Source organism: Aethalodelphis obliquidens, unplaced genomic scaffold, assembly GCF_003676395.1.
Source record: "Aethalodelphis obliquidens isolate GAN/ISIS:26980383/991018 unplaced genomic scaffold, ASM367639v1 scaffold47, whole genome shotgun sequence".
NCBI classification, from domain to species: domain Eukaryota; kingdom Metazoa; phylum Chordata; class Mammalia; order Artiodactyla; family Delphinidae; genus Aethalodelphis; species Aethalodelphis obliquidens.
The window spans coordinates 331,198-358,222 of record NW_020837991.1 but is presented as its reverse complement, the minus strand read 5'-3'; the positions used below and the strand labels follow the sequence as shown (position 1 = coordinate 358,222).

The 27,025-nt window shown below is 42.0% G+C and overlaps 1 protein-coding gene and 1 pseudogene across 2 annotated transcripts in view; both read left to right on the top strand.

Moving 5' to 3' along the window:
• Positions 1-18,301, top strand: part of NIPA1 (NIPA magnesium transporter 1) — a 37,194-nt gene extending 18,893 nt beyond the window's left edge. For both annotated transcript variants that reach the window (XM_027082453.1, XM_027082454.1), the window contains 2 exons: positions 13,837-13,997; positions 16,300-18,301. In XM_027082453.1, coding sequence (XP_026938254.1) covers positions 13,837-13,997; positions 16,300-16,811 — 673 coding nt within the window. In that variant the 3' untranslated portion in view covers positions 16,812-18,301. The remainder of the gene's footprint in view (positions 1-13,836; positions 13,998-16,299) is intronic.
• LOC113607227 (60S ribosomal protein L21 pseudogene) lies at positions 5,873-6,351 on the top strand (annotated as a pseudogene).
• Positions 18,302-27,025: the final 8,724 nt, after the last annotated feature.

Genomic DNA, 27,025 nt, shown 5'->3' with positions numbered 1-27,025 from the left:
CAATGCAGGGACACGGTTTCGAGCCCTGATCCGGGAAGATCCCACATGCCGCAGAGCAACTAAGCCCGTGCGCCACAACTACTGAGCCTGCACTCCAGAGCCCACGAGCCACAACTCCTGAAGGCTGGGTGCCTAGAGCCCATGTTCTGCAACAAGAGAAGCCACCGCAATGAGAAGCCCATGCACCGCAACGAAGAGTAGCCCCCACTCACAACTAGAGAAAGCCCGCGCACAGCAACAAAGACCCAACACAGCTAAAAATAAATAAATTAAATAGATAAATTTTTTAAATGTATATATATTAAAAATAAGAATTTCTTAAATTGACCAAAATAATATGAAAACCCCAATAGATAAAATGACAAAGGGCAAAAAGTGTCACTTTATACATAGGAAAATAAATTTATTCCACTAATGTTAAACCTCATTTTCAATAAAATGCACATAAGCAAACAGATTTAATAAACACCATATATGTGTGTGTGTGTGTGTGTGTGTATACACACACACACACACAGAGGAAGAAGAGGAAATAGAACTATATAAGAGTAACATTATTGTATCTCACTGTAGTTAAGTTAGTATCAATTTGAAATGTATTCTCATAAGCCTTAGAGAAACGACAAGGAAAATAACTTAAAACAAGTATAGTGAAAAAAATCATTAAGGGAATTAAAATGCCACACTGTAAAGATTCACTTAATGCAGAAGAAAGCAGTGAGAAATAGGGAACAAGAAAAAGACGTGAAGCATAGAAAACAAAAAGTAAGACGGCAAACATAATCTAACTATATCAATAAAAACATTAAATGCCAGTGGATTAAACAATCCAATTAAAAGGCAAAGATTGTCAGGCAGGATGAAAAACAAGATCTAGCTATATTCTTTCTACTTCAGACATACTTTAGATTCAGAGATACAAATAGATTAAATGTAAAAGGAAGGAAAAACATATATTATGCAAATAGTAACCATAAGAAAGTTGGAGAGGCTATGTATCAGACAAAATAGACTGTAAAACAAAACAAAACAAAAGTTACTAGAGATGAAGAGAGACATTTTATAATGACAAAAGGGGCAGTCCGTTAGGAAGACATAACAATTATAAACAAATAGGTACCTAAAAACAGAGATCCAAAATATATAAAAGAAAACCTGACAGAATGGAGAAATAGAAAGTTCAACAATAGTAGTCACAGCCTTCAGTACCCCCCTTTCAATAATGGATAGAAAAACTAGGCAAATGATCATGAAGGAAATAGAAGACTTGAATGACACTATATCCAAGTAGATAAAATAGACATCTTTAGAACACTCCACCCAACAATAGCAGAATTCATCTTCTTCCCAAGTGTACGTAGAACATACTTCAGGATAGACCATGTGGTAGGCCGTTAAAATCATCAATAAAGTTGAAAGGGTTGAAATCATTCTCTGACCACAGTGGAATGAAATTAGAAAGTAAAATCAGTGAACTTGGTGAAATTCACAAATATATGGAAATTAAATAACTTACTACTGAATGATCAATGATCTGAAAAGAAATCATGGGACTTCCCTGGTGGTCCAGTGGTTAAGAATTGATCTTGCAATGCAGGAGACACCAGATTGATCCGTGGTTGGAGAGCTAAGATCCCACGTGCCATGGGGTAACTAAGCCCACATGCTGCAACTAGAGAGTCCACGTGCCACAACTAGGGAGCCTGTGTGCTGCCACTACTGAGTCCGTGCACTCTGGAGCCCGTGTGCCACAACTAGAGAGCCCATGTGCCGCAACTAATGAGCCCACATGCTCTGGAGCCCATGCACCACAACTAGAGAGAAGCCTCCATGTCAGAAGTAGAGAGAAGCCCACGCACCGCAACAAAGAGCCCGCGTGCTGCAACTAAGACCTGACGCAGCCAAAAAATAAATATTTTAAAAAAAAATCACAAGGGAAATTAGAAAATACTTTGAGATGAATAAAACTGAAGAAACAGCATGCCAAAGCATTTAGGATTCAGCTAAAGCAGTACACAGAGAGAAATTTATATTTGTAAATGCCTACATTGAAAAAAAAAGGAAAGATCTCAAAATAAACAACTTAACCTTCCATCTTAAGACACTGGAAAAAGAGGACAAACTCAAATAGAAGGAAGGAAATAATAAAGATTAGCACATAAATTAATGAAATAGAGAATAGAAAAACAATAGAGAAAATCAATAAAAGCAGTTAGTCCCTTGAAAATATCATCCAAATTGATAAGACTTTAGCTGGACTGACAAAGCAAAAAAGAGAGAAAACTAAAACTACTAAAATCAGAAATGAAAGAGGAATATTACTACCAACTGTACAGAAATGAAAAGAATTATAGGCAAATATTATAAACAACTGTATGCCAACAAGTTAGATAATGTAGGTGAAATGGACACATTCCTAGAAAGACACAAACTAACAAAACTGTTTTGAGAAGAAATAGAAAATCTGAAAAGACCTATAACAAGTAAATAGATTGAATTAGTAAATAAAAAAATCTACATCAGGGAAAAGCTTAGGTAAAACTGGTGAATTCTACCAAAAATTTAAAGAAGAATTAATAGCAATTCTTCACAAAGTCTTCCAAAAAATAGGAAGGGAGGGATTTCTTCTCAGCTCACTCTATGAAGTCAATGTTACCCTGGTAAGAAAACCAAACACAGCGCAAGAAAACTACAAACCAATTCTCTTACGAATATAGATGGATAAATCATCAACAAAATACTCTAATTGAATCCAGCAATATATAAAAGGGGTTATATACCATGGCCAAGTGGGATTTATCTTAGGAATGCAAGGTGTATTTAACATCAAAAATAAAATGATGTAATACACCACATCAATAGAATAAAGGGTGAACACTGCATCTCAACAGACACAGAACAATTATTTTATAAAATTCAACACCCCTTCATGGTGAAAACGATCAATATGCTAGGAATAGAAGGTAACTTCCTAATCTTGCAAAGGATCTCTATGGAAAAGCCCCAGCTAACATCATACGTACTGGTTAAAGACTAGATGCTTTCGCCCTAAGATTAGGAACAAGACAAGATGTCCAATTTTTGCCACTTCTGTTCATAATGGTACTGGAGGTTCTACACAGGGCAGTTAGTCAAGCAAATGCATTAAAAGGCATCCAGATTGGAAAGGAAGAACTCAGCCTCCATCTCCCCACAATAATTAACAATTAGCTATCCATTGATGAAAACAGCTCTGGGAGAGCTCTGGAGTCCACTTGAGAAAATTTAGTGATACAGTGGAACCAAAAACCTGAGAATAACTGCAAGAAAAAGAAGGAAGAAGACAGCTTCATTTTGACTGCATTATCCCTTCCCCCAAGTTGGGGTTGTTCAGTGCCATGAGGGAACTTCCCAGATAGGAAGAGTTCTCCTGGCCAGGAAAGGAAGAATGGAGGAAGTGACCAGTTTCCCCAAGACTTTCAGAGCACCACACGAAGCTCCCACCCAGATTGGCAAAACTGAAGTGTATTGAAATGGCTAGGAGCAAGGAAGAAAAGCAGGGGATACCAGTGGCAGCCATGCAGTGGGAGTGAGTGTGGTTCTCAGTGACCTGCTCTGCAGAAAAACTTAGCAGATTTCACCACCGTGGACCCCTGCATATTTCAGCAACTTTTGCCCTATAGGTATTCACGTTCACTGATGCCAGAAGCCCGAGTCCTTCCTTGCTCCGTTTCCCCACTCTCCCCCCCTGCACTTGGGGAGCCTGGGAACTGCACGGGCAGCAAGCAGCCCTCTGTGGCCATGTGAGTGCAAGACAGCAGCCTACACCTCCACAGCTGACCCCGCCACAGTGTGCTTCCTTGCAGCTAGTGGCTCCAGCTGTGCCTTTCCACACTGCAGGCCTCCACTGCAATGTGCAGTTTGGGAGCGGGTATCCTGGCAGCCACAGGAGAGCACTCCGGCCGCCAGCCTCCACAGCTACATGTTGGTCTGGATCAGGCCCTGTCTTCTGTCACTAGCCTGCCCTGCTGCATTGACCTGCTGCCAGCCACTTGAGCTATGCACTTGCACACCCCTGGCCCAACCCCTGTCACCAGCCTCCATTACACTGTGCATGGCTTGTGGGGCTGGGAAGTGTGCAGCTACCGCAGGGCCATGGTAGGAATCCCACAGCTGCTAGTGAGCTTATAGTTGTTCCCAGCCCTTGCTGCTTGCCTTGGCCCCTACCGCTGTCTGTGTGTCTGCAACTGGCAGGCACTATATAGGCACTTGAAACTATATAGGCACCTGCAGTTGGCCCTCAGAGCTGAGTGTGGCACATCATTGGCTCTGGCCACCATCTCTGCCTATCCTGGTGTCTAGCCACTTGACCCCAAGTGATACTATGGACCCCAGTACCCCTTGCGGCCACTATGGACCCTCAGCAGTACTCACCATGGAGCACACAGTTGCTGATGATGTAGACCCTAGCAGCCTGAGCCAAAAGACATGCCCCACCAGACGTGGCGCCACCGTATGCGCCTGCTCTTGGTGCCCCGCACCACTGACCGAGGGCCGCAGCGCACTCCAGCATGACCCCACCCCTAGGTGAAAGTCTTCCCTTACCCGTAAAGTCTGGAAAAGGTGACTGCTTCTTCAAATGTGCAGACATGCAAAGCTATAGGAATCATGAAGAATCAGGGAAACATGACTCCACCAAAAGAACCTCCAGTAACGCCCAAAGAAATAAAGATCCTGAATTTCCTAATAAAGAATTCATAATAACTGTTCCAAAGACTCTTAGCTACAAAAGAACACAGATAAACAATTTAATGATATCAGGAAGACAACATAAGACCAAAATGAGAAGTTTAATGAAGAGATAGAAGATGTAAAAAAAGAACCAAATTTTGGAGCTGAAGAATGAAATGACAGAACTGAAGAATTCAACACAGAGCTTTAACAGCAGACGACCAAACAGAAGAATCAGTGAGCTTGAAGGCAGATCAATTGAAAATATCCAATGTGAGGAACAAAAAGAAAAAAGAACGAAAAGGAATGAAGAAAGCTGGTGGGACTTTCATGACACCATTAAGAGAAACAATGTAGGCATCATTGGAATCCCAGGAGAAGAAGAGAGGAAGAAAGGAGTAGAAAGCTTATGTAAAGGAAATAATAGCTGAGAACCTGTCAAACCAGGGGAGAGATTTGGACATCCAAGTTCATGAAGCTCATAGGTTACCCTAAACTTTCAGTCCAAAATGATCTTGTCCAATACCCATTATAATAAAACTGTCTAAAATCAAAGACAGAGAATTTTAAAAGCAGCAAGAGAGAAAAAAAATCATAGAAGGAAACACCCATAAGGCTATCAATGGATTTCTGAACAGAGACCTTGCAGTCCAGGAGAAAAGGGGATGATATGTTTGAAGTGCTGAATGGAAGAAACTACCAAGAATACTATACCCCGCAAAGTTGCCCTTCAGAAATGAAGGCAAGAAAAAGACTTTCCCATGGGCTTCCCTGGTGGCGCAGTGGTTGAGAGTCCACCTGCTGATGTGGGGAACATGGGTTTGTGCCCTGGTCCGGGAGGATCCTACCTGCCGCGGAGCAGCTGGGACCATGAGCCATGGCCACTGGGCCTGCACGTCTGGAGCCTGTGCTCCGCAACGGGAGAGGCCACAACAGTGAGAGGCCCGCGTACCGAAAAAAAAAAAAAAAAAAAAAAAGACTTTCCCTATGCACGTGGCTCCCGGAGCCTCCTATCCCTCCCCCTGTCTCTCAGGCATTCTTCTCACCATTTAAAGTGAAGTGTGCATTCATTGTAACAGTGATTTGGCTTTGATGGGTTATCTGAAGCATTCTTTGGTCTCCTTGCCACAGAAATTATGTGAAAATGTATTCGCCAAAATGACCAACACAAAGGGGCACCTGCTACACGTTCTCTAGGCCTTTTAGAAAACATGGAGTTGTTCCTTTGGCCACATACATGCGAATCTACAAGAAAGGTGTTATTGTAGATATCAAGGGAATGGGCACTGTTCAAAAAGGAATGCCCCACAAATGTTACCACGGCAAAACTGGGAGAGTCTACAATGTTAACCCAGCATGCTGTTGGCATCATTGTAAACAAACAAGGGCAAGATTCTTGCCAAGAGAATTAATGAGCGTATCAAGCATATTAAGCACTCTAAGAGCCAAGATAGCTTCCTGAAATGGGTGAAGGAAAATGATCAGAAAAAGAAGGAAGCCAAAGAGAAAGGTACTTGGGTTCAACTGAAGCGCCAGCCTGCTCCACCCAGAGAAGCACACTTTGTGAGAACCAATGGAAAGGAGCCTGAACTGTTGTAGCCCATTCCCTATGAATTCATGGCATGATGGGTATAAAGAAAATAAAAGACCTGGACCGGAAAAAAACAAACAAACAACAAGACTTTCCCTAACAAATAAAAGCTGAGGGAGTTTATCACCACTAGACCTGCCTGCAAGAAATGCCTAAAGGGGTTCTTCAAGCTGAAATGAAAGGACACTGGTTGGTAACATGGAAATATATGAAAATATACAACACACTGGCAAAAGTAAGCATATAGTCAGATTGAGAATACTGAATACAGAATACTGTAATATGGTGGTGTGTTAACTACCTAACTCTAGTATAAAGATTGAAGGATAAAAGTCTTAAAAAAGAGCCATAGCTACCACAGTTGATCAATGGATACACAGTAGAAAAAGATGGAAATTGTGGCATCAAAAATACGAAAAAAAGAAGGGAATAAAAGATTAGAGGTTCTGTGTGCAATAGAAGTTAAATTGTTATGAGTGCAAAATAGACTTATATCTCTAAGATGTCTTAATGTAAGCCTCATGGTAACCACAAAACAAAACCTTCAGTAGATTCACAAGAGAAGGGAATCAACGGATATCACAATGGAAAATCAGCAGTTCACAAAGGACAGCAGCAAGAGAGAAGGAAAGGTACAAGGGAACTCCAATAAGCCAGAAAACAGTTAATGAGATGGCATTAATAAGTCCTTACCTATCAATAATTACTCTAAGTGTTAAAGGATTGATTTCTCCAATCAAAGCACATAGAGTGGCTAGATGGATTAAAAAATAGAACCCTGGTATATGCTGCCTACAAGAGACTCACTTCAGTTTTAAGGAAACATACACTCAAAGTGAAGGGATGGAAAAAGATCTTCCTTGCCATTGGGAACCAAAAGAGAACAGGAGTAGCTATACTTATATCAGACAAAGTAGACTTTAACCTGAAAACAGTAGCAAAAGACAGAGAAGGTCATTAGACAATAATAAAGTGGTCAATTCATCAAAAATATAACAATCACAAATATATTCACACCAACATCAGAGCATCTAAATATATTAAGCAGATATTAACAGATATGAAGGGAAAAATAGACAACAATACAATAATGGTAAAACACTTCAATACCCCACTTTCAACAATGGATAGATCATCCAGACGGAAAATCAAGGAAACATGGAACTTGAACCCTATGTTAGACCAATCTAACATATACAGAACATCCTATCCAACAGCAGCACAGTACACATTCTTCTCAAGTGTGCAGGAAGCATTTTCCGGGATAGATCTTACGATAGGTCACAAACAAGTGTTAGCAAATTTAAGAAGATCAAAGTCATACCCAGTATCTTTTCTGACCACAGTGGTATGAAACTACAAATCAATAACAGGAGGAAAGCTGGAAAATTCACAAATATGTGGATATTAAATAAACACTCCTGAACAACCAGTGTGTCAAAGAAGAAATCAAATGGGATATCCAAAAGTATCTGGAAACCAATGAAAATGGAGACCTAATATATCAAAAGCTATGGGATACTGCAAAAACAGATCTAAGAGGGAAGTTTACAGCAATAAATGCCTACATTAAGACAAAAGAAAGATATCAAATAACCTAATTTTTTACCTCAAGGAACTAGAAAAAGAACAAACTATCCCCAATGTAGGCAGAAAGAAGGGAATAAAAAGCCAAGCAGAAATAAATGAAATAACATCCATAAAAACAATAGAGATGCTTAACAAAACTGAGAGCTGCTTTTCTTTTTTAATAAACAAAATTGAGAAACTTTTAGCTAGACTACCTAAGGAAAAAGAAGATTCAAATAAATAAATTCAGAAATGAAAGAGACATTACAACTGAATGACAGACATAGAAAGGATCATGAGACTATGAACAATTCTACACCAACAAATTGGATAACCTAGGAAAAAACAGATAAATTCCTAGAACATGCAACCTACCATGACTGAATCATGAAGAGATAGAAAATCTGAGCAGAAGAAGATTGAATCAGTAATTTAAAACATCCCAGCAAAGAAAAGTCCAGGAAGAGATGGCTTCACAGGTGAATTCTATCAAATATTTAAAGGAGAATTAATACTAATCCTTCTCAAATCTTAACAAAAATTGAAGAGGAGGGATCACTTCCAAACTCATTTTACAAGGCCAGCATTACTGTGACACCAAAACCAGACAAGGACACTACAAAAAAGGAAATTACTTACCAATATCACTGATGAATATTGGATGCAAAAACTCTCAACAAAGTATTAGCAAACTGAATTCAACAATACACTAGAAAATCATATACCATGATCAAGTGGGGTTTGTACCAGGGATGCAGAGATAGTTCAGTATCCACAAATCAATCAGTGTGATATACCGCATTAACAAAATGAAGGGTAAAAATCATATGATCATCTCAATAGACGCAGAAAAAGCATTTGACAAAATCAAATATCTATTCATGACAAAAACAACAAACTGGGTACAGGGGGAACATACTGCAACATAATAAAGGTCACATAAGACAATCCCACAGCTAACTTTATACTTAATAGTGAAAAGCCAAAGCCTTTTTCTCTGAGATCAGGAACAAGACAAGGATGCCCACTCTTGCCACTTTTATTCAGCATAATACTGGCAGCCCTAGCCAGAGCAAGACAAGAAAAAGCAATAAAAGGCATCCAAATGGGAAAGGAAGAAGTAAAACTGTCTCTACTTGCAGCTGACATAATATTGTGTATAGAAAACCCCAAAGACTCTACCAAAAAACTGTTATAACTGATAAATTCACTGAAGTTGCAAGATATAAGATCAATGTACAAAAATCAGTTGTGTTTCTACACAGGAAGAAAAACAATCAGAAAAAGAAATCAAGAAAACAATCCCATTTATAGTTGCATCAAAAAGAATAAAATAGGGACTTCCCTGCCAGTCCAGTGGTTGACTCTGAGCTTCCAATGCAGAGGGTGCGGGTTCAATCCCTGGTCAGGGAACTAAGATCCTGCATGACATGTGGCATGGCCAAAAAAATAAATAAATAAAATACCTAGGAATAAATTTAACCAAGAAGGCAAAAGACTTGTACAGTGAAAACTATTAACACATTGATGAAAAAAATTGAAGAAGACACAAATAAAGGCAAAGATATTCCATTCTTATAGATTGGAAGAATTAATATTGTTAAAATGTCCATACTATCCAGTGCAATCTATGGATTCAGTGCAATCCTATCAAGATTCCAGTGGCATTTTTTCACAGAAATAGAACAGACAATCCTGAAATTTGTATGGATCCATAAAAGACAAAGATAGACAAAGCAATCTTGAGAAAGAACAAAGCTAGAGGCATCAAGCTTCCTGAGTTCAAACTATATTGTAAGCTATAGTAATCCAAACGGTATTTATTTATTTATTTATTTATTTATTTATGGCTGTGTTGGGTCTTCGTTGCTGCATGCGGGCTTTCTCTAGTTGCGGCGAGCGGGGGCTACTCTTCATTGCGGTGCGTGGGCTTCTCATTGCGGTGGTTTCTCTTGCTGCTGAGCATAGGCTCTAGGCACGAGGCTCTAGAAGGTAGGCTCAATACTTGTGGTGCACAGGCTTCGTTTCTCTGCAGCATGTGGGATCTTCCCGGACCAGGGATCGAACCAGTGTCCTCTGCATTGGCAGGCAGTTTCTTAACCACTGCGCCACCAGGGAAGTCCCAACAGTATGGTATTGGCATAAAAACAGACACGTAGATCAGTGGAGCAGAATAGAGAACCCAGAAACAAACCCACACATATATGGTCAATTAATTTAAGACAAAAGTGTCAAGAATATAATGGAGAAACGATAGTCTGTTCCATAAAACTGGTCAGGCCACATGTAAAAGAATGAAGCTGGATCACTATCTTACACTGTACACAAAAATCAACTCAAAACAGATTAAAGACTTGAACATAAGACCTGAAACTAGGACTTCCCTGGTGGTGCAGTGGTTGAGAGTCCGCCTGCCGATGCAGGGAACACGGGTTCGTGTCCCGGTCCGGGAAGATCCCACATGCCGCGGAGCGGCTGGGCCCGTGAGCCATGGCCACTGAGCCTGCGCGTCCGGAGCCTGTGCTCCACAACGGGAGAGGCCACAACAATGAGAGGCCTGCGTACCGCCAAAAAAAAAAAAAAAAAAAACCTGAAATGATAAAACTCCTAGAAGATAAACATAAGGAGTAAGCTCTTTGATATTGGTCTTGGCAATTTTTTTGATCTGACATCAAAAACAAAGGCAACAAATGCAAAAATAAATAAGTGGGACTACATCAGACCAAAAAGCTTCTACACAGGGACTTCCCTGGTGGTCCAGTGGTTAAGACTTTACCTTCCAATGCAGAAAGTGTGGGTTCAATCCCTGGTCAGGGAGCTAGGGTCCCACATACCTCACAGCCAAAAAACCAAAACATAAAACAGAAGTAATATTGTAGCAAATTCAATAAAGACTTTAAAATAAAAAAAAAACTTTTAAAAAATCAATAAAAACCTTCTGCACAGCAATGGAAACCATCAACAAAATACAAGGACAATTTATAGGATGAGAAAAAAATATGTACAAATCATAGATCTGGTAAGGGGTTAATCTCCAAATTATATAAAAAAATCTTACAACTCAATAGCAAAAAAAATCACAATCTGATTAAAACATGAGCAGAGGAACTGAAGAAATGTTTTTCCAAAGAAGACATACAGGTGCCCAATAGGTACATGAAAAGACGCACAACATCATTAGTCATGGGGGAAATTCATATCAAAACCACAATGAGATATCACCTCATACCTGTTAGAATGGCTGTCATAAAAAATAAACAAGAGATAAGTGTTGGCAAGGGTGTGGAGAAAAGGGAACCCTTGTGCACTGCTTGTGTACTGTTTCCTTCTTCATCTGTCAGTGGACACTTGAGTTGCCTCCACAGTTTAGCTATTGTGCATCATGCTGCTATAAACTTGGGTATACAAATTTCTCTTCAAGACCTTGCTGTCAATTCTACAGCGCATTTTTTGTTTGTTTACTATTACTATAAGTTTATTAAGATAGTCTATTGACTCTCTCTTGGCATTAAATTTCTTTCCCCCTCTTTCCATTGCCTTTTATCACGCTGCTTCTCACCCCACCCTCCCACCTCTGCTGTACCCCCAACCCCTCCAGTGAGGATGCTGCTCCTCTGTGCTGTCGTGGCCCTGATGCTGACATGTAACTTGTGCCTCCACCTCAGGCCAACTCTCCAGATAGATGTGCGATTAGTTCTGTAGATCATTTAACTTAGGGGGTGGCCACCTTTTTCTGTAAAGGGCCAGATGGTAAATATTTTAGGCTTTGTGGGCCATGTGGCCTCTGTTGCAGCTGCTCGCCTCTACCATCATAGTGGAAAGTAGCCAGGGACCAGACTAACTGTGTGGACACGGCTGTGCTCCAGTAAAATGTTATTCACAGAAACAGGTGAAGGGCTGGATTGGGCCTTCAGCCATAGTCTGTGGACTCCTGATTTAAGTCAAAGAGATTTTATATGATTTTTGTTTAATCTCAGATCAGAAGGTAGCAGGCTTTAGTTACTGCAGCCCAGGAAAAGTGAGAGGAGAAAGGTTTTGAGCCTAGACAGCTGGTGGATTTCCTGCTGGGGAAGCCTGTTAGATAGATGGCCCTTATTCCAGCCGCCCTGGGGTCATCCATTCTCAGCCACAGAGGGGAGGCAAGGACTAGTTCTCCACGAGGAACATACTCAGGAGGTAAGCGGTTGCCCACGTCTTTATCTGGTGTGTCCTTAAATGACATGGCACTCTATTGACCATGTGTCTAGCGTCTCTAAACTGGATGCCCTAACATCTGCCCTGCATGCCTGTGCCGCACACGCCTCGTTCTGGACAGTCCGGTCCTGAGTCACCTTGCCTTGGCTCACGTGTCCGCTGGCACGTGCACCTTTCTCCTCGGGAGGAGTTCTCCTGCTCAGGCATGCGTTTCAAATCTAAACCAACCGATCCAGAGCTCACATCCCAACCACCTCCTTTTTTGGACTCTCACACTCCTGCCCACTACCCACCTGCGCTGATCCCCCAGGACCAAGTCATAGACAGCTAGGGACAGCCCGTGCCCAAGCGCCACTGAGCTCTTCCCTCTGGCCAGTGCTAAACTGCTTGCACTGCCTTACACACCCCTTCCCCCGGAGACCACAGTGAAGTGAAGGCTCTTGCTACAGCCCTCCGCAACCCGCCAGCGCCTCCTGACCAACGCTAGCGCTTCCCTGTGCCGTCCTGCGTAGGACGCTACGGCCCTCAGCTCGGAGACCGTGAGCAATAAACTGTCTTTTTCAATGGCAGTTGTTTCCTGATCTATTGGCCTTAGCATCCCTCAAGTTTTCTGTTACGCACTGTTTTATAGCAGGGCTGTTTAATTTGTACTCTGGTATAAGACCAAGAGTGCAATAAGAGGTGAGTTGGCCTCGCGGTGCGGGATTACCCTGCCCCTTTCTTCCATATTCGTGGCAGCCCTCTCCCCCGGCATAGGCCCACCCGTTGTTCCTGGCTGACTCCAGCCCACCTCTTATTCTCGGAGCCGCCCACTCCTTTGTTGCCACCTCTCCGTGCAGCTGTGTGGAGCCCCCCAGTTTAACATCCAGTTCTGTATTATTATATCCTGTATGGTTTCTTTCAGGGATGTTGCTTATTTTCCCAGCTACACTGATGGGTCTCCTTGGGGACCAGGCTATCCAGGGCCAGGGACACAAAGCGCTGTAAGGGAAAGATGGAAGCTTTGACCTCTCCGTGGCTTCACCTTTTGTTAGCTTTGTGGCCTTGGTTTCAGTGCTGATCTTTTCTGAGGTTTGGTTTCCTTATCTGTGAAATGAGGATGAATGGAAATAGTCCTGTATATATATATATTGGTATCTGGGTCTGGTGTGCCCTCCCCGTACCAGTCTTAAGATTACAGATGTTTTATGAGGAATACTTTTTTTTTTTGCATTAAATAAGTAATGTGACCACATTTTAAAAGTTTCCATATTAGAGAAGAGAAAAGTAATCACCCATACTCCTTGTACCATAATTCAATTACTATTAGCCTTTTGATTTTTTCTTATTTGTGCATTTTCTCACTTAATTTATTTTAACTTAAGTGTTCTGATCATGAATTACTTGTAATTATTTTAACGATTTTCATATCCTGCTTTCCTACTTAACATAGTTTTTTTGGACTGTGTACTTTTAAAAATATGGAGGCAATATTTTTATTTTTGATCCATCATAAAACTTAGTTTTCTACCCTGGTATATTTCATATCTACTGAAATAATAGAGTGGTATGAGTTACTAGTATCATGTACTGGCTCTGCATGGAATTGGCATGAAGATCCTATTTGTACTGAAATAGCAACTTCAATAAATTCCTAATCTTTGTACACTTAAAAACTAATTTAAAAATAAAATGTGACGGTAAAGAAGATGTAGCTTTAATAACATCTGCAGTTAGAAGAAACAGGTCGGTCAGATAGTTTGATTTAATCATATCTTATTTTAAAATTGAAGGTCCATTTTAGCTTCTTACCTTCTGAAAGAAAAGCTCAACATCTTGGGCAAGTTGGGGTGTCTACTAAGCTGTGCGGGTTCTGTCGTGCTGATTATCCACTCCCCGAAATCTGAGAGTGTGACCACTCAGGCCGAGCTGGAGGAGAAGCTGACCAACCCAGGTAACTCAGAGCTGTGGTGCCAGAGAGCTTGCCGCCTCCGGCGCGGTTCTCCCGGCTGGAGCTGTACCCTCCGCCCCACTGTGGTCTGTCCTCCAGGCCCTTGATTCCTCTTTGCTCACCACTGTCTGCTGCTGCCCCCCGGGGCTGCCCTGCTGCCGTGGCCCCTTTGCTGCCTCCTGGGATCTGGACCTTGTGCATGGACGCTGTCCCCCACCCCGCATCTGTGCGCCCATTCTGCGGGATCGGCCCCAGGCTGCTCCTCTCAGGACCACCATGTGTCCAGGCCTCCATGCTTCCCTCTGAAGTGAAGCTCTCAGAGAGCCGAGGTCTGATTTAATTCATCTTTAGAGCCCCCGCAGGAGCCCTGTACTTTTTTTTTTTTTGGTATCTACTTTTGACATAATTTCTTTTTTTTCATAACTGCAATCACCACCACCCCTTCCCCCTGATGAGAGAAAACCCAAAGTACTGCACACTCAGGCCCAGCTGCTTTTTCTTTTCTTCTTCTTCTTTTTTTTTTTATTAATTAATTTATTTATTTTTGCCTGTGTTGGGTCTTCGTTTCTGTGCGAGGGCTTTCTCTAGTTGCGGCAAGCGGGGGCCACTCTTCATCATGGTGCGCGGGCCTCTCACTGTCGCGGCCTCTCTTGTTGCGGAGCACAGGCTCCAGATGCGCAGGCTCAGTAGTTGTGGCTCACGGGCCCAGTTGCTCTGTGGCATGTGGGATCTTCCCAGACCATGGTTCGAACCCGTGTCCCCTGCATTGGCAGGCAGACTCTCAACCACTGCGCCACCAGGGAAGCCCCCCAGCTGCTTTTTATGAAATAAAGCCTGCGCACTTGCGTTCAAGCTACTTCTGATTTTTCTGCAAACACAGCCCACACTTTGGCAGTATTTTACGTTTGCGTGTGCTGCTCTCTGCCCTCCACTACCCCTTGCCCAGTTTATAGGTCAGGCTCCCAGGCAGCTTTCAGCTGTAGTGTCTTCCTGAATCTTCCCCTGCAGCAGAGCTCCATAGTCTTTTCCTTATCCTTGAGGAAGAGGGGCTCCCACCACCTGCTTGCTGATACACATGTCCAGGCTGTTCCCAGCCCTCAGGCCCAGTGCCTGGCACCCCCTTTACAATCTGGAAATGAAGTTCATGGAAAATACAACTCCTTGTACATATAATAGCAGTCAACATAATGCCCTAAGAACAGTACTTTGGAATAAAATGGAATGCTCAGGTACAACTATAGGAGAAGACATATTAAAGCCAGCAGACCCCACACCGTGTGTGCTGTGAATCTGGCAGGTGCAAAACAGACCGATGTGGAGGTGTTGTGTTATTGACTCAAACACTAAGGATTTTGCCATCAGCAATGGGATCTTCTTTTTTGTTTTTTGTTTTTTTTTTTTTGGCTACGCCAGGTGGCCTGCCAGATCTCAGTTCCCTGACCAGAGATTGAACCTGGGCCCCACCAGCGAAAGCCCGGAATCCTAACCACTAGACCACCAGGGAACTCCCAGCAATGGGATCTTCTGAAATGGAGTATAACTCTTGAAGTTCTGAAAAATTCAATGTATATTAAGTCCTTGCCAAATTACTCTGTTTTACACATAAAACAGGTTCTAGCTCTGATTATTATAAATATTTTCCACTTTCCTGTCCAAGATGACATCCCGAAGTCATCAGGAGAACAGGATGATTTTTCATTGTGTGGGGCCGTCTGCACATCACAGGACCCCTGGCCTCTGCCCACTGTGTGCATCCCCCAGTCACTGCAACAGCCAGAAATACCCTTACAGCTTCCCTGTGTGTCCTTTGAGACCCCGTGTGACTCTCTTTCTCTCCCACCCCACACGTAGGAGTACTCTCTGCCTAGGGTTTGTTGAGTTGACCATCTTGTGAAATGGTTTTAAAAAAATTCTCAGGACTTCCCTGACAGTCCAGTGGTTGGAGCTCTGCACTTCTGCTGCCGGGGCACAGCTTCGATCCCTGGTAGGGGAAGTTCTGCGTGCCGCACAGTGTGGCCGAAAAAAAATCTCAAAGCATCTGTGTAGACTTTTATTGTTATAAAAATGTTACTAATAGAGAGAAGACTTATTTACTGACATGTAATATATAGGAGCTATGAATGTTTGAATGGTGAAAGTGATGATGGGAATAACTTTTGTGGAGTAAGCTCAGGGGCTGTGGTAAAGCACATCCGGAGCGGTAGGGTGCCCCGGTGACAGCGGGGGTGGGGGGTAGGTGGCGGAGCACGTGGCGAGGGCTGCTCTGCTTCGCCCCCTGGGTCACCGTGCGCCCTCTCGTTTCCAGTGTTCGTAGGCTATCTGTGCATCGTGCTGCTCATGCTGCTGCTGCTGATCTTCTGGATCGCGCCAGCCCACGGGCCCACCAACATCATGGTCTACATCAGCATCTGCTCCTTGCTGGGGAGTTTCACCGTGCCTTCCACTAAGGGCATTGGACTGGCAGCCCAAGACATCTTCCACAACAATCCGTCTAGTCGGCGTGCCCTCTGCCTGTGCCTGGTGCTCCTGGCCGTGCTTGGCTGCAGCATCATCATCCAGTTCAGGTACATCAACAAGGCCCTCGAGTGCTTCGACTCCTCTGTGTTTGGGGCCATCTACTACGTTGTGTTCACCACACTGGTCTTGCTGGCCTCGGCCATCCTCTTCCGGGAGTGGAGCAACGTGGGTCTGGTGGACTTCCTGGGCATGGCCTGCGGGTTCACCACTGTCTCCGTTGGGATTGTCCTTATACAGGTGTTCAAAGAGTTCAACTTCAATCTTGGGGAGATGAACAAATCTAATATGAAAACAGACTAGGATGTAACAGGGGGTTGGATGGCTTGAGGAACAGGAAATGGATGTGGCTTCTGGTCCTGATTTGTCGTGAAGTAGAAGAGACCGTAAATCGCTGGTGTTGGAGTTGCCTGTATATTAATGGATGGGCTGGTGGAGAGTGAGGATGTGTTGCTCAGCACTGGGGTGGGGGCCCAGCCTTCTGTACTCTGAAGTTGCTCAGTGGTTGCCTGGGTGTCACCTCTCTCTGATGAGAGGAATCTTATGTTCATTGCCATTAACCTGGAAGCTTTCATGAATACTCTTTGCTTTTAAAACACGTCATCATTATTTAAATAGAATGGGCCTTTTCTGATTAGTCTTTGCAGGGGAACAGATATTCTTACTTAGAAGCTTACTTTGGAAATGGGAGAAATTGTTGTCTTGAAGTCTGACTCTACAGTAAATGTGTCTGTAGTTTTTTAATTTTGCATTAAGCATGTATAACATTCAGGTGTCAGATCCAAATCAGAGGCATATACATTTAATTGGTTTTAATCCTCTGATGTGTTGACTCTCCTACCCCCAACTCCTAGACATTTTAATTGCAAACAGAGAGAGAAGAGTGAATGGAAATGATATACTGTTCCATTTGCAGGATGATTTTCAATAGCTCAAATCAATTTCAGTGCCTTTATTACTTGAACTATTCACTTAATTTGACTATTACTGTGTGTATGTTCTCTTAGATTAGAGTAATGCAGCCTCCTTGATTATACTTTAACATTTCACTCTTCAAAACATAAATGTTCAAAGCAGTTAGAAATTATAGTATATTCATTCACTGGAAGAGAGTCAAGACTAAGGGCACATTGGAGTAAATCAACCCTTTCAGCATGTAGTTATAGTTCAATTAAAGACAATTGACTTAAGTAGCATGAGGTATTTTATTTGCATTCAGTCTAATGTAACTGGGATCCAATATTAAATATATTCATGTTCTCTTTCAGCAAGCATTGTGGCCATTAAGAAGAAATAAATTATTTAACTTGATAATAAGGCTGTTAAATGAGAGAGTAACTGTTCAATAGCACATATGAGTTCCCTGTAATTCAGGAACAAGTTAAAGGACACAATTAAGTTTAGGCTATATTCTACAAACTGGAACACACATAGTTTTCAAAAGAATTTCTAGCAAAAATGAAAACAATTTGTAGCCATCTCCCTGTTGTTTGAGATGGCAGAGCACCCTACAATTCCTCAGTCAAACTTCTGAAATGCAAAATACCCATTAATTATTCCAGTATTTGGATCAAAGAGGTCACTTGGCTATTGATAGTAACCTTGCATGTGTATTAAATGGGAACAAAGCACAGAGTGATGCAGATATTCATCACGATATCATGTACTTCATTTGCAGTGGTTCTCCCACCCCTGCACCATGCGGCATGACGGATCTTAGTTCCCTGACCAGGGATCGAACCAGTGCCCGCTGCAGTGGAAGCTTGGAGTCTTAACCACTGGACCACCAGGGAAGTCCCATGTGTACCGTTTTATCTAAATAGGAAGCTATGCCAAGTTGAAAGATGGGATTGGGTAAGGTAGATTTGGTGATACCCAATTAAATAATACCCAACTAAAATTACTAAGGAATGTCAATAGGAAAAAAAAAAGTGTTTTTTCGTACAAAAAGAACATTTCTAAAGACCTAAGGAATAGTTCCCTAAAGTGTTGAACAAAGAGACTAAACTAAATGAGGATAGTTTAACATAGAGAAAAAAAACACCTTTATGAATTAAAAGTACATGTGATGATCATGGGTTGTCAAGTGATCTGTGAACTAACAGCAGCAAGAATATTTAAAAATTTTTAAAAATCTTATAGTAACTGATAGTTAATAAATGCTCAAAAAATGCATTACTCTTTTTATCAGCTCATGAAGGTTTGTTTTTTATCATCAGTATTTTTAGGAATGCAGGCCTTAATTTATTGAACTGAACTTTCTGAAAGTATAATGCAGGAGTATAAATATACTTTTAGGCATAAAAATCATTTCTAGGTAAGGAGTATGAGATATTCAGAGAATACATGTGGCTATACAAGTATAATGAGAAAGTCCATGTGTCATATGGAAATTACCATTTTTTTGTTTACAGTTTACATGTGAAGCTTAGTTTATTTAAATTCATCTATTGATGTTCCTGATTACAGTTAATCCATGATTATTCCATAGATACTTAGAGGTGATATTTTCTGGATTATCTCCCTATGATTTTTTTTAGAGTAAAATAGAATCTCAAAGTAGTAATAGTTTGTCTCCTCTTGAAGGTGATAAGTCCCAGAACAGTTAGACTCTCCCAAGTTTACATCTGTTCAGCAAATTACCTTGGTAGGATACACAACTTCCCTTCCAGTGGAACACAGTTCATATCATCCATTGTATTCCAAAAGTGTGACTCTAGCCTGGAAGTAATTGACATGACCAGCAGTCTAACAGCCTAATTTTCAAGTTTAACATAGAGCGTTTAATATCTGACTTATAGTATTTATTTTACAGATTCATGTTTTTATAATTTGGAATTACAAAAAAAGATTTAAAAAGTAAAGCTTTGAAGGGTAGGGCCCAGAATGGGGATAGGTCTTATATTGGTCTTCCAAAAGTAAATACATATAAAACATTTTCATTATTATGGTATTCTTTGGGTTTTATCTTCAATTAAAGCAAGCCTCCTCTAAAATCATATGTTTGTGATATGATATCCAGGCTTGCTCTGGATAGATACTTAAATAGGCCATTTCTCTCCTGTCTTACTTGTTCTGCTCAGTGATCAAGTGTAGGGCCTATTAAGGATTCTAACCCAAACCCAGCACGAAGACCACCCTGGGTGTTTTGCTGTTCTGCAGGACTGCTCCAACTCTGCAAAGAAGGATCCGGAGAGAAGGGCAGTCTGCTCCCTGTCACATGGGGAGCAAGAACTGCCCACGGCTGGACCTTCAGGGGGAATCATCACTCAGATGTTATTATGGTCTTTTCACATTAGAAAATTAGTGAAATACACTTTGCTGCTCTTGGTTCAGCAATAAGAAATATTCCTTCAAGTCCTACTTCTCAGGCCAATTTGATTTATGCAGTTTTATTTCCAGAGGTTCATTCCAGCTGTAGTAGATTGGTCTTCGGGTTTTTCTTTGGGTTTCACGTCTGATAGAAGAGAGCACTGTTGAAGTATGCAGTCACCTCTCACCTTCCTTCTTCCTCGACTGCTCAGCTCTTTGTAAATACTGCGCTCCCTTCTAGAGGCCAGTTTCTAGACATCCATAAAGTGCTCGAGATGCACTGTCTACACGCGTGGATGAGTCCACGGAGACTGAGGTGTTGATCACAGGCCACTGTCGTGCTGCCTAATTCTTGTTGGGAGATGACACCTCTCCTTTCTAAGCTGCTCAACTAACCCAGAAGAGCAGTCTACAGAGCTATGCCCATCACTCTTCTTTGATGCCTACTTGATCCTGACTTAGACTTCCTGGGACTGAGTAGGAACTTGGAAAGAGAAGAAGCTTTAGTTTAGATCTGTTCATTGACTGTCTGATTGGCTTCAGTGGTCTGAAGAAGTTGTCCTTAACTGTGTCTGACACCGCCGAAGTAGTTCACCTATCAAGCAGGATTAGATGGAAACTTGGTGTTCCACCTTCTCAGGGACCAAAAACGTAACATTAACTCCTTAGCATTGACCTTCCTCCCAAGGACATATCTGTGTTAGTTTTTCATATGTTTTATTCATATTCATAGCTAGAGGTCTGTTAGCTTGAGTTAGGAAGAGAAAAGATCAGTTTGCACACCAGTCACACCATAAAACAGTTTATCATATAAAATACCTCAACTATATGTATTCCTCACTTCCGCCTCACAGTTGAACTGGTGATGAATTTTAAGGTGATTTTTCACATCTGGCCAGATTCTTATACCTCCATCATATACTTGAAAAGATTAAGAATTTTAGGAATGGGAACAAGAATTTGGCCCAATATCTACTCATTTATTTTCGTACACATTTCTCACATGCTATTAAATGCAACAAAGAATTATATTTTAAGAAAATGTAACTCTGTGTTACATCAAAAACATATTGTCTAGTGAAAAGTTGATATTCAGTAGAACAATGATCATGTAAATAAACATCTATTTCAAATGTACCCAATGTGATAAAAAGCATAGTCTAGGGCCCAGTGCATGAGCCGGGGAGGATTTATTTGTTCTTTTCTCTGTTTTTCCTTGAATTGTGCAACTATAGGTGAGTCACTTAACCTTTCTGTGCCTCAGTTTCTCTACCTCTAAATGGTGGGATGGGTCTCCAAATCTGTGTTAGAGCACTCACATGTTTAGTTTGTGCTGGTAGCCTCAGACCAGAGCGCATGTGCAGGACTCCTTTGGAGCGATGCACCATGCATCCTGTCTGCTCAGGACCATGCTGTAGACACACAGCTTCGAGCACTGAGTAAGCAAAGGAAGCACTGGGTATAAAGTCTGCATGATTCCATGAAGCTTTAATTTTCTTTTTTTTTGTTTTAAAAGGCAGGGTTTTATATTTTCTGTTGTAAAATATGGAAATTAAGCAAGGACTTTAAAAACCTGCACTGAGAGATCACATTCTGATGGTGTGATGAGCTTCTCTGACATTCTGCAAAGGTTTATGTTCTGCAGAAGAATCAATGACTTGTGAACCAGATTGATTCTGTTGCGTTGAATTTGTAATGAATGATGCTGAACTTCCTGCTTCCAAGCGGCTCAACCCTGACCATGAACTACCTGACACCAGGTAAATGTCAGGAACTCCCAAACCACTAGTGCCAAAGGGTCACATTGAAAAGTACAGAATATTTCTTTTATTTGTCAGACTATAATAATTTGCTCCCCCCTGCCATGTCAGTGTTTTTGCAGTTTGGAAAAATTTAAGGGTACTGTTTTTCCAGTAGCATTCCTGAGTGTTTTTGCCTTTTTAAATGATAACTATTACTGTCTTGTAAAATGGAATATAATTGTGAAAGAGAGGAAGAAGACTAGATAAAAAAATGTAAAATGTTTGATTGGTTGCATAAAATTTTTTTCATGTAAATGTATCAGGGAAGCTTCCAATTAGCACACACACCCATTTGTCAATGACTAAGACTTGCTTATATTTTGCTTTATAGAAGTAGTCATAGCATGTTGTAATTGCCTTATGTAAATAAAAATGCTATTTATTAAGTTTTCCAATAATATTTATTAATCTGTATGTGTTTTAAAATAAAATAACTTATTTCTAGCCGAACACTCGTTGCTTTTTTGCCCTTTACATGAAATGCTTGTGTGGTCTCAGGTTCCATATCACCCTAATTCCTCAATCAAATGCTTCACATTTTCTTTGTAGAAACAAATAGCCCAGGTCTCCATCACAATGTAGAAAATGTCTACCCGAGCATATATTAGGGAGCAAATCCATGATGTGTGAAGGATTCACCATCCAGTGATTACCTTCTGATACAATGAAATGATGGTATTAAAGAAAACCAGCTATATTTTAATAACTTGTACATGTTTTTGAGGTGTATAACATGTTTTAAACACATGGAAAATATGAGAATCATAACACATTTTAATACTCCAAGTGTCATGAGAAATCTTGTCATTAATCTTTATTAGTGTCCTATAAGTAATTTTATTAAATGAAAAAAATATTTCATTTGAGAAAAAATATTTTTCCTTAGGCTCTATCCAAAAAGATTTGATGACTCACATTTTGATCAAAGTATACCTGTATAGAAGTCAGGAACAAACATTTTAAGAAACCACTAAATGTTTCTATGGATAACCCTTTCCACACAGGTTTCTGGGGTCATGAAATGTATAAGTGCCAAATTCTACAAAAACCTGCCTGGGTTGGTTACTATTAACAAAACTGTTAGTTGTATCTGCTAGCCAATCACAATACTGTTGAACCTGAGCTCTACATCTGGATCTGAGGAGTATAGAAAATCAGGCATGCTCCCTACCCTTTACTTCCTTTGTTGATGGGTCATGTCCCTGTCAGGTGGCCCTTAGGCATGACATTGTCAGCATCTTTGATGTAATATTAATCATACCATATTTTGAACCTCATATGGTAGGTAGTTTCAAAAAGGCTTTTTGTGTTGGAGAGCTGAGGCACAGTCAAGAAATAAGGAGAGGGCTTCCCTGGTGGCGCAGTGGTTGAGAGTCCGCCTGCCGATGCAGGGGATGCGCGTTCGTGCCCCTGTCCGGGAAGATCCCACATGCTGTGGAGCGACTAGGCCTGTGAGCCATGGCTGCTGAGCCTGCGCGTCCGGAGCCTGTGCTCCGCAACGGGAGAGGCCACAACAGTGAGAGGCCCACGTACCGAAAAAAAAAAAAAAAAGAGTGACTTAATACAAAATTCCTTTATTCTTTCTCGTATGTCTATGGGTCAACAGCACAATTTTGTGGACCTCAACCAGCTTGGCCCAATGTCTGGTCTCTGAGTCAACTAGGTGGCTTTGTAAGTTGCTCTGCTCCACCTGGTCTCCTCCTCCAGCAAACTAGTCCAGGCTTCTTCTCATCATGATTTAGGCTGGGAACCACCACATTTTCTTGGCCAAAGACAGTCCCAAGGCCAAGGCCAAGGCCAAGGCTGGAGTGGAACTGCAAAGCCACTCTGCAAAATGGGTGGGCACATGGATGAGTAGAGAATCAGAGCCATTTTTATCAATCTACCACATCATCAGAGACCAGCTTGCCAGCTATCAATAGTCAATGTAATTCCTTATTTGACCATGTCATCTAGCTAGAATTCAGCTGAGACCAAAAAAGTAAGCAAAAAAGTTCCTCCGGAGCCAGTTCTAAGAAGCACATCTGTCTGGTTGCCAAGCTTACAGATTAAATTAGAAGCTGTATGGTTACCAAAACCAGACTGGTCAGGGGCTGTGCAGTCTAGAACGTTAACAGTCCAGTTTGAAAGGAGCAAATTATATCTGGCATTTTCTGGCTAAATAAACATAGACTTCATTTTAGAAAGATTCCCACCCAAAATGATTTAAATTTGGTATAATAGTGTTTCTGTATCTAGTCAAAAACTGGAAGAATATCCCCAGAGGACTTTTGCACCTGTAACAAAGGTATTACTGATTTATTAGCAGGTCTCACTGCAGATGTAGCTAGTTGCGCTTTCCGTTTCTAATAAATGAGCCCTCTGTCTTTGTCCTTTTTCAAGGAAACCATGATGATGGGTCCCAGGAACTTGCCACGTTCCAGAAGGAGCCAAGGCAGGACAGCTTAACAGTGGGTTTTCTGTGCATCTCATGAAAAATAAATCTCTGCTCCAAGTGTCGGGAGACCGGCTTTAACCAAACCACAAACTCTTCCAAAGAACTTATCTATTCCCCGATTCGGTTAGTTAACGTTTGGGAAGAGAGGGCCTGACCCTGAGCCGAGCCCCGCCCCGCCCCCTTCTCTTGGTCTCGCGCCTCCGCGTCCGCCAACCCGCCCCGGTCTACCGGCCTCACTCTAGTCCCGCCCCTTGTCCTCTTGGAGCACCTTTCCCTAGGGGCTTTTAGGGACACCGCTTAAACTGCAGCTTCACATGTTAACCGCGCGTGGGAATTCACGGTACAAGGTACTTTGGCTTTGATCATTTGGTTGCCCAACAATACCTGGCAAAACGCTGCCTCCTAAACCTTCTCTCTTTGGCCCGCCCCGTCGCCTTCCGCCAACCAGGACTTGGAAAACAGACTGGAACACAACCGGAAAGCAAGACGGGGGCGGAGCGTTTGCCGCGCCGCAGTGCGCGCGCGCGCGGCTTCTCTTGCGTCACTCTGCCGCGCCTAGGTTCTTCTCGGCCGTGCCCCTTGGACCTGGTGGCGGAGGTGGAGGCCGGAGGTCGGCCGGAGGTCGTCCGGAGCAGGTTCCCCTGGGCGCTCCCACATGGAGGAAGAGGTGCGCACGGCTGCAGCCGCGGATGCTCGCACTTCCCACTGGACGGCGACGAAGGCGGTGGCCGCGCGTGCTCTGGAGGGGGTGGCCCGTGCGGCCTGTACGGGGGTGTGAGCGGAGGTGACCGTGGCCGGATAGTGGAGGGCAAGCCGCGCGCGCGGCGGGCCGGCCACCGGCGGTGAGGTCGCCACTTTCTTCCTTTCAGGCAAGCGCGAAGGGGCTGGGGGCAAGCCTGCCCATCTTGGGTCGGGAAGGACTCTTCAGGGGCGCCTTTCTTTTCTCTGGGGACCCCGAGCCGCGCGTGGTCTGAGATGGGGTTTCCCCCGTGACCTGCATCGAGGAATACCACCGTGCTTTGGATTGCCAGTAAATCCCACGGAAACCGGCCTGGCCCTGTCTGGGGCGCGTGTTCATTAAGTTCATTAAGATAGTTTCCTATTGTTGTGAGTTGGAAGATTGTTTCAGCTACTGCGGAGATATTAACTGACAGTTGAACAAGCCTTAGATGTCGCTGTAACGGTTTGAACATGGCTTGTTTAATTTCCTAACTTTTATAAACTCAGAGATTCCTCTCTCCCTCTCCATACAGCTGAACAAAACTCAGTATACCTTTGGTTTTGTCTCTTGAATCTCTTTACTAGATTTTTCGTTTCATTTACTATAGACCGTGCTTTAGTTCTGTTTTTAGAAATTCTCTATATACCGCGAGTCCAGTTAGTACTTTTATTTTTTGTTAAAGTACTGTCAGTGAATGTGAGGGAATAGAGATCTTTGTTTCATACCAGTAAGCTGTCCGTTGAAGCAGTATGTTATGATCGGTTGAGTTGGTATTATGTTAGTTGGTAAGTAAAACGAGTATGGAGGGTAGTAGTCAAATTTTGAAAGTGTTCAGTAACTATTCATTCCTTTTGCCTATTTCTGTATTTTCTTCGTTCCAGGCTGGAGCTACTCTGCCAGGGCTTAAAACTTTAAATGAGAATAAAGGGTATTATTTACGAGGAAATGAGAGTGAATAAGTCATCTCTAACCTCTTCCAGCCTTGTTTTCATAAGAGAGACCATATTAAACGTACATGTAAGTTAAAGTTTTAATTTATAACTAATGTTGGAAATAGGGTTGGAAATTTAGGTTCTGTAGTATTTATAACTACTACTATTAGAAATAATTAGCCAAATGAGAGGTTGGAAAAAATTAAAGCAGTGGAAACCAAGTAGAAGTAAAGACTGAGAACTCTTAAGGTTTTATTATGATGTGGGCAGTCTATATAGAAGTTGAGTCCAGTGGACACTTAGGTTCCAGTTCAGTCTGTTTAACTTTCTGTGTGATCCTCCACATGTGATTTAACCTCAGAGAGGTTTGGTTTCTTTACCTGCAAGGTGGGGGTAATGATACCTTTTTCTCATTATTGTGTAGATTAGAATTAATGTGTTTCAATCACCAGGAGCAGTGCCTCTGTAGGCGTTCGATAAGTGATAGCTATTACTATTAGGGAGACATAATTATAATAAAAAACAATTACACTAGTTTTCAGGAAATTTCCATTGTATAAAAATACTCTGCTGTGGTATCCCACATACCCTGGTTCAGTTAGTGTCAGCCACAGTGGCCTTTCTTTTCCAAGAAAACTGCATACTTGCTCATGCCTCAGTGCCTTTGCACTTCTTTCTCAGCTTTGTTCTTTTACTATCTCTTTCAAGCCTTTACTCAGTGTTACCTTCTGCACTAGACCTCCTAACCAACTTAGTTTAAATAGAAGCCCCCCAACCCAACTCCCCAATGCCTTTAACGTGCTTTACTTTTCACCATAGCATTCACCGCCTTCCAATATTGTGTCCTTATTTACCAACAGAAGGTAAACTCCATGAGGGCAGGGTTTTGGTCTGTTGTATTCACTGCTGTATACCTGTTCCTAGAACATAGTGTGTATTCATGTAAATATTTTTTGATTGAGTAAATGAGATAAGCATACCACTTGTCCATAGGGGGATATGAGTCATGTACATTAGTAATCATAATAAGGGCTAGAAAAGTGTCCAAAGAGAGGTTCAGATGAAAGGCTAGGGAATTCAGAAAAGATTGGCTTATGGAATTCAAGCAGGGCTTCATTGTGGAGGTGCTTTTTTGAAGCAGGTCCTTAAAGAAGAAAGGGATAATGTAATAAAGTTATAGAGGAGTGAAAGGAATAGGTAGGAATGGCAGCAGTATGTTGGCTTAGGGTGGAACCGGGGTATGTGAAATACAGTATCGGGAAGTTAAGATTGAAAAGACAGGTTTGGAACAAATGGTGAAAGGTCTTAGTTAC